The following is an 8,949-nucleotide window of genomic DNA, read 5'->3' on the forward strand; positions in this document are numbered from 1 at the left end:
GGGGCCCGGGTGCCAGCAGCTGGGCTGCAGCCCAGGAGAGGGACAAGCTGCCTGCCCTGCGGTGCCTGTGGCCTGGAACGGGAGAGGGACAAGCCACACTCTCTGAGATCCTGGGTGCCAGCAGCTGGGGCTGTGGCCCAGGAGAGGGACAAGCTGCCTGCCTAGCAGTCCTGGGCGCCAGCGGCTGTGCCCGTGACCCAGGAGAGGGATAAATCGCCCACTCCACGGTTCTGGGTGCCTGCGGCTGTGGCCCAGGCGAAGCTGCCTGCCCATGGTCCCCTGCAGCTGCGGCTGGCCCAGGTGAAGCTGGCCTGGGTCCTGGGTGCCTGTGGCCAGCCAGAGGGAGGGAAGCCTGGGTCCCAGGTGCCTGCGACCAACTGGAGGAGGGAATCCTGGGTCCCGGGTGTGGGGCGAGGCAGAGGTGGTTAGGGGTGATCAGGCCAGCAGAGGAGCAATTAGGGGCGATCAGGCCAGTAGGGACGATCAGGCAGGCAGACAGAGGTAGTTAGGGGTGATCAGGCAGGCAGGCAAAGGGATTAGGGGCGATCAGGCAGGCAGGCAGGTGAGCGGTTAGGAGCCAGCAATTCCGGATTGCGAGAGGCAGTCAGACATCCCCCAAGGGGTCCCGGATTGGAGAAGGTGCAGGCTGGGCTGAGGGACCTGCCCTCCCCCCGTGCACGAATTTCATGCACGAGCCCTTTAGTCTGTCAATAATAATCCTTCTTTCCTAATTTTGCTACAAACTACAGGTTTTGAAATAAGACTGCTCAGAGTACTAAAATATTAGAACAAGAATGAAAAGTATTTTGCCCTGGTAGGTTGCTCAGTGGTTAGAGCATTGGCCTGTGGACTGAAGGGTCATAGGTTCAATTTCTGGTCAAGGTCATGTACCTTGGTTGCTGGCTCAACACCCAGCCCTGGTCAGGATGAATGCAAGAGGCAACCAATCAATGTGTCTCAAGTTGATAAGTTTCTCTCTCCTCCCTCTTTCCTCTCTCTCTTACCTCTTCTCTCTCTCTGTCTCTCTCCCTCTCCCTCTGTCTTCCCTTCCTTCACTCTCTCTCTCTAAAAAAAAAATAATAATGGAAAAAATATCTTCAAGTGAGGATTAAAATTTAAAAAAAAAGAATGAAAAGTATTTCAATCAGAGTCTAAGAGGCTCCCTTTTTAGTACATAGCTTTTAATGATATCTTTTGGCTCCTGTGGTCTTAAAAAATGACTTCTCTTACTTTCTGGTTCATGTTACAGTTACCCAATAGCTTAGTTTTTGATAGATTAAGGTGTTACTATCTAGAAATATAATTTAATTCAACAAACACAGAGTGTTACAGTGTGAAAGACCCTGTTCTAAGTGCTGAACAAATATTTAAATCATATAACCCACATAACTGTTCAATTAGATAACTATATCTATCCTTATTTGACAGATGAGAAAACTGAGGCATAGAGGTAACATAATTCACAAGGTGACACAGTTGGGATTCAAATCCAGGCAGTCTTGGCTTAGAATCAGGCATTTAAGCACTGTGCTAAGCTCCTTTCATAGATATATTTAGTAATATGCATTGCATATTCTATTAATCAAATTAGGAACTTCTTTGAGATTAAAGATAAGAGTACAGGGAATTTGTAAACGTCCATCTCCTTGTTACAATGAAGAAGGGATTAAGAGATATATCCATCAGATGTGCAGTCTTTCCAAAGTAGATCTTTAAGAAGTCAGGAAAAATATTTTTACACTAATGTAAATAAAATATTCTTTTAGGATGCTTCAGGAAACCAGGAACTAAAAGCCAAAATAAACCAGGACTGTAAACACGGGAAAATTAGGCTTCACTTAATTCTATAAGAAAACACTATGTATACAGTGTTGACTCAAATGATCAATACATATGAACAGGCATCAGAGATAAAGCTGGAACCCTTCAGCTCTCTATTGGTAGAGATGCTACCCAGATCTGCATTTTATAAACCAGAGTTTTGGAGACCAAAGCCAGAGTGTTTTGGAGACCAAAGTCAGAGCTGAAGCCCAAATCTCAGTCCTGCAGCTGGAATCTCTAATACGAGGTATACAAGGGAAAACTCCTCCTAATACTAGAGAGAGCAGAGCAGAGTCCCTATGGCTAGAACCTTGTTTTGATATCTCTAGCTGCAGAGTCTTGATGGCTGGAGCAGTTTCTATTTTCTTCCCTGAGTTTGGGAAAAGATGTACTTCAGGCATGCTAAAATCTGAAACACATTTCCCATAATACTTGTGCTATTTGTAGTGATTCCACTGTGAATGTAACCACAGCATTTTAGCACTGAGAAGAACACTTGTTAAGTACTCTCACATTACAGATGAATAAATTTTGGCCCAGAGAGTTTAAGTGACTTGAAAAGCAATACACAGCTGATCTCCTAACTCTCAGGCTAATGTGTTTTTCCACTCTACTGCCTGCTTTGGCTACACGTACAAACTGGGCTGGGAACTCAACCATTATTTCTACAACGAAGCTATGAAGAAATACTTTTAAATTCCAAGTATTCAAACTTAATTAGGGAATAGCCACAATTTCCTCTCCACACTTTTTGATCAATTAATACTATACCTAAAAGTTTTAAACATGAAACATTTTTAATCATGAAAATGTGTTTAAAATTATTTGTGTCTCCCATATTTCTTTTTTGTCATCTCGCCCAAACTTATTCCTCTTTATTTGCTGGAGTTGATGTTCTTGCATCTTTCTGTTCCCTATAATAAGAGAGTCCCCTTGGTAGCTGCCCTTTCCTCGGCTGCTATCATTAGTGAACCCCCAAATGGGATAAAAATGTTAAATGGCAAACCCCAGCTCAAGTAAAATTCACTTGCAAATGAAGAAACCCTAAAATTGACCAATCCCCTCCCTACTTCACTGAGGATATCATCCTAGGTCATTTCTTTATTTATATTCCTTAAAATCAATAGATTAATTTTCTTGTGAAAGTAAAGGCAGGCAGCATGAGGGTAATGAGGACCTACAGTGGACAGTGGCAATGAGAACTGAGGGTAGGAGAGAAAGAAGGGTACTGTAAAGAGAGAGAGAAAGAAGGCGATGAAGAGAAATGTACCTGCTATGGATAAAAATATTAAACTGAAGTTTTGTGATAAAAGTCATTACCTTTAAGACAGCCAAAATATAAGAAATGATTTCCAATTATAGTTGAAATTAATTGTTCTAATGAAAACCTAAAATTATCTGAGACAGAAGCCCTTCTGAAAGAAAACTAGAAATGTTTAAAGTGTAAGCCAAGCAAGCTTATTAAGACCAAAAGTAAGTTAAAGGGTTATTACTCTAGTCACAGTTATAAGAATAAAAATTAAATGAGAAAAGGATAAAAGTATTAGTTAACAACATTTACTGAGCACCCTATGTGTGCTAAAAACTATGGGTGGTGGGGAGGAATATGAAAGCAGAAAAAGATATAAACAAAATAGAAGGCAAAATAAATGAAAATTCCTGCCCTCTAAGGGCTTACATTCTAATTGGTGATATGATATAAATATATGTAATGCAATATTATAAATAACTGCAAATAAGTATAACTCGAACAAATCACAAAAGTAGTAAGAAAAAATGGTAAGATTTATGAAAATGGATAAGAGTATAGAAGAAGTGAGTATAATTTACTCAAAAGACCAAAAAGTGAATTCTTATTAACAAATCCTTAACTACTAACATTTATTAATCTCTTTCTATTCCCAATAACCATTCTTCTAAAACTAGAATGGGCTATCAAAACAGTGCCTAGGACGAAGTCAGAGTGTTTGGTTTCCTTTTTTCTATTAAATATGTAGTATTCTAGGACAACCACATTTTCTTATGAGTTTTATCAGAACTCTTGTTATGAACCTAAATAAAATTTAATTACCTTAAAAAGAGTTAAGGAATAAATCAAGACAGTTACATTGGGAAAATATTGCATGCATAATATTATAAAATCTAAAACACACACATTAACTTTATAATCAACTTTTATAGAAAAAAGAAAAGCTCCACAAATACTACTAAGTGATGTAAGCAGGCAGAAAACAGGCCTTCACACTTGCAAAGAAGCAACACACACTAATATGCATGCATGGGCAGGGCTGCATGCACACAGGTAGATTCTGAACTTTCACTAAATTAAAAGCTCAGAAGTAACACAGTTAACAAGGAAAATATGTTGAATCTGTGTATTAAACATAAAACAGATAAATCTTCACAAACTGATTGTTAAAAATAAATTTTAAACCTCAGAACTTTCTATGCTGAATCAGTAGTAAAATAATTTTATCTTCAGTGTAGAGGAGACTATTTCCTTTGCAGCTTCCCTGATAATAAAAAGGCTGTCTGATCAATATTTGTACCTAGAATAACTGAAATGCTTTCAGATGAGAAACTTAAAAGGGGAATTATTTTCTGGGAGTACTTGTCTAGGACCATTTTAAACAATTTAATTCTAAAATTTCTCAAGATTCTGAGTTTCAAATTGTGTCTATATCAATAACACATATAACTACAATTGATAACAATTAAAATAATTTATTTATAAATTTATTAATACCACTATCATAAAATTGTTTTCAAAATACAATTGAAAAACTGCACTGAACCTCTTTGTATTAAGACTGTACTGCTACTAATAAGTGGGAAAATTCTACACAAATTCAACCAAATTGGATTGGTGGGTTTCATGGTCACAGCATGGAAGCCAGGCCCACGCTCACCTTGGACGTCTTCCTCTCCACCATCACCATCTTCTTCCTCATTGTAAGCCAGCTCAGCCTGCTTGTCTGCCTCATACTCACCTACGTTACCATCATCCCCATTATAATCCGCCAGTTTAGAGCCATGCTGCGGATCAACAGGGGATTCATTCTCATCAAAGAATCGGCCTGTGAAGTAGGTAGAGGATTAATTCCAGAGTAAAAAGAGAAGAAAAGAAGGGAGGGACCTGTACTGAAGGCAGATCAGAAAGTAGTCAAGTGAAACCTGGGAACTTTCACAACACTGGTTATACAGATATATTTTGTGAAAGTTATTCAAGACAAAAGGAAATAAGAATGAAAACAGAAAATAATTTTTATTTAAGAAGTTTCGTGTGGCTCAGTGGTTGAGTGTCAACTCATAACCAAGAGGTCACCAGTTCAATTCCTGGTCAAGGCACATCCCCAGTGAGGGGTGTGCAGGAAGAAGCTAATGCATGATTCTCTCTCATTGCGGCTTGTTGGTATTTCTCTCTCAACGATGTCTCTCTCTCCCCTTCTCTCTCCCTTCTCTCTAAAAATCAATAAAAACATATTTTTTTAAAGAAATTTATTTTGTTTTAATTTTAGTAAGGTTATAATGTTTTCTTAAAGAAAAGGGTATCATATTCAGGATTGTTTTCCTAATAACCAAGGACTTCTCTGATATAAGTATTTGTCTAATTTAACACTTTAAGAGAACACTTTTATTACTAGATAAAATGCATATTTGAAATTTGCAGTCACTTATTGCTTTATGAAATAGCACTTTCCTGAATAATTTTGGCAACTTTTTCATTTAAAAATAAACAACTACGCAGACTAACTTTTTTTTTTTGATACTAAGAGAAACTGACACGCCTGAGAACTTTTTTTTAAAAAAATGTTTTTATTGATTTTAGAGAGAGAGAGAGAGAGGGATAGAAACATCAATGAGATGAAAGAGAAACATCAATCGGCTGCCTCCCACATGCCCCCTACTGGAGATCAAACCCACAACCTGGTGACCTCTTGGTTCATGGGTCAACACTTAACCACTGAGCCACACTGGCCGAGCCTGAGAATCACTCCAGTAACAGTGATTCACTATAGGCATGAATTGATTTCCAAGGAGGGATGGCAGAGAGAGTAAACTATGAGAATCCCTAGTGGTATGTGTTTTGAAAAAACAACCCAATTATTTATGACTTATTCTTTCCCATTTCCTAAAAGTCAATGGTAGAAGAAACTTAAGAAAGTTGACCTACATGAAGCTGTGATATTGTACACATTAATAACAACTAGAAAACAAGAAGAGCAACAGATATAACTCCTACACTAGAAAGCTATTAACAACCAGGCAGTGAAAATAAAAATGTTAGACAAACTAAGATCTGACTCACAAACACAAGTTAAACTCTAGTCTACTTTGGCATTAAATTTAAGCACCACAATACAAATTTTATTCCAATCCCTAAAATATGACATTAACTTCCTCACAGTGTAGGAATTGAAGACTTCAAAAAAAATTATAACAACTTTTGGTAATAGGTCTAAAATTTTTGGAATTATACTATAAAAATTTACATTGCAATGAGACAATCAGAAAAAAAAACTTCCTCTGCTCGGAAAGAATGGTTAAGTGCAAATGAAAAGAAAAATATGGAGGTATTGGCTAATTCTATAGATGGTTCAACACATCATCAGGCCAATATATTTCTTTCTCTTTAAAATGTACTTATTAAATTTATAGGGGTGACACTGGTCCACATGAACATGTAGGTTCAGGTGTGGGTCTCTATGTTACAAGATCAATATGTTATTCCATGTGCCCACCACCTAAAGTCAAATCTTCTCCCATCACCATATAGTAGGAGCCTCTTCTCCCACTACCCCCTTCCCTCTGGCAATCACCATGCTGCTGTTTGTATTCACGAGTTTCAGTCTTATATCCCACATCTGAGCGAAATCATATAGTTCTTAGCTTTTTCTGACTGACTAATATTTCACTTAGCATAGGTTTTCAAAGTCCATCCATGTTGTTGCAAATGGCGTCATTTCATCCCTTCTTATGGCTGAGTAGTATTCCATTGTGTACATGTACCACGTCTTCTTCATCCAGTCTTCTATCACAGGACACTTTGGTTGTTGCCATGTCTTGGCCAGACATGTAATCCCATAAAAATCCCAATTCTATTTAAATAATGCTGCAATGAATATAGGGATGCATATATCTTTGCAAATACATGATTTCGAGTTTTTTGGGTATATACCCAGGAGAGGGATTGCTGGGTTGTATTGTAGCTCTATTCCTAATTTTTTGAGGAATTGCCAGGCTGCTTTCCAGAGTGACAGTACCAGTCTACATTCCCACCAGCAGTGAATGAGCGTTCCCTTTTTTCCACAACCTCCCCAACACTTATTGCTTGTCCTATATAATAAAAGCCTAATATGCTACATGTCCGGTCATCCGTTCAACCAATCAAAGCATAATATGCTAATGATATGCTAAGGCTGCTCAACCACTCACTATGACATGCACTGACAACCAGGGGGCAGACAGTTGACAGATCGACCAGTTGCTATGATGTGCACTGACCACCAGGGAGCAGACACTCCAACTGGTAGGTTAGCTTGCTGCTGGAGTCTGGCCAATTGGGACTGAGCAAGATGGGCTAGACATGCCCTGGAACCCTCCTTTGGACCCTCCCTAGCTGGCCAACCTCCTGCGTCCCTCCCCAGCCCCAATTGTGCACCGGTGGGACCCCTCAAGGGATGATGGAGAGCCGGTTTCAGCCCAATCCCCCAGGCCAGGCCAAGGGACCCATTGATGCACGAATTCGTGCACTGGGCCTCTAGTCTTGTTGATAATGGCCACTCTAACAAGTGTAAGGTGGTATCTCATTGTAGTGTTTTCTTAATTTCTGTATGTATGTATTGTGTGTGTGTTTGAATCCTCACCCAAGGATATTTTTCCATTGATTTTTAGAGGGAGTGGAACAGAGTGGGAGAGATACAGAGAGAGAAACATTGATGTGAGAGAGATACATCAATTGGTTGCCTCCTGCAAGTGCCCTGCTGGGGATCGAGCCTGCAACTGAGGTATTTGCCCTTAAGAGGGAATCAAACTTGCAATCATTCAGTCCTGAGGCCGATGTTCTATCCACTGAGCAAAACTTGGCTCATTGTAGTTTTGATTTACATTTACCTAATTGCCAGTGAGGTTGAACATGTTTTCATATATCTATTGCTGTTTGATGTCTTCTTGGGAGAGGGGTATTTCCAGGTCCTCTGCCCACATTTGGATTGGGTAGTTTGTTTAGTGTTGAGTTTTATGAGTTCTTTATCTATTTTGGAAATTAAACCTTTGTTGGAACTACTATTTGCAAATATCATCTCCCACCTGGCTGGCTGCTTCTTTGTTTTGTTGTCAGCTTCTTTTGCTGTGCAGAAGCTTTTTAGTTTGATATAGTCCCGTTCATTTATCTTTGCCTTTACTTCCCTTGCCTTTGGGGTAAGTTCATAAAATGTTCTCTATGACCAAGGTCCATAAGTTTAGTACCTATATTTTCTTCTATGTAATTTATTTTTTGGGTCTTATATTTAGGTCTTTTATACACTTTGAATTAATTTTTGTAATCCAGTTTCATTCATTTGCATGTGACTTTTCATTTCTCCTAGCAACATTTATTGAAGAACTCTTTTCACTCCATTGTGTGTTTTGGCTCCTTTGTCAAAAATTATCTGTCCATATACATGTGGTTTTATAGCTGGGCTCTCTAGTCTGTTCCATTGATCTGTGTGTCAGTTTTTCTCCCAATACCATGCTGTTTTGATTATCATAGCTTTGTAGTATAATTTGAAGTCAGGCAATGTGATAACTCCAGCTTTGTTCTTTTTTCTCAGGCTAGCTTTGGCTATCTGGAGTCTTTTGTGGTTCCATACAAATCTAATGACTTCTTGTTCTATTTCTTTAAAAAATGACATTTTTGGGTCTTATATTTAGGTCTTTTATACACTTTGAATTAATTTTTGTAATCCAGTTTCATTCATTTGCATGTGACTTTTCATTTCTCCTAGCAACATTTATTGAAGAACTCTTTTCACTCCATTGTGTGTTTTGGCTCCTTTGTCAAAAATTATCTGTCCATATACATGTGGTTTTATAGCTGGGCTCTCTAGTCTGTTCCATTGATCTGTGTGTCAGTTTTTATCCCAGTAC

At 38.7% G+C, this 8,949-nt stretch overlaps 1 protein-coding gene across 1 annotated transcript in view; it reads right to left on the reverse strand.

The window, feature by feature from the left end:
* The window catches only part of CASC4 (cancer susceptibility candidate 4), a 97,787-nt gene that overhangs the window by 1,928 nt on the left and 86,910 nt on the right, over positions 1–8,949 (reverse strand). The window contains exon 10 of the mRNA XM_006777998.2: positions 4,731–4,898. Coding sequence (XP_006778061.1) covers positions 4,731–4,898 — 168 coding nt within the window. The remainder of the gene's footprint in view (positions 1–4,730; positions 4,899–8,949) is intronic.

The sequence above is a fragment of the Myotis davidii genome, unplaced genomic scaffold (genome assembly GCF_000327345.1).
Source record: "Myotis davidii unplaced genomic scaffold, ASM32734v1 scaffold46, whole genome shotgun sequence".
Taxonomy (NCBI): Eukaryota; Metazoa; Chordata; class Mammalia; order Chiroptera; family Vespertilionidae; genus Myotis; species Myotis davidii.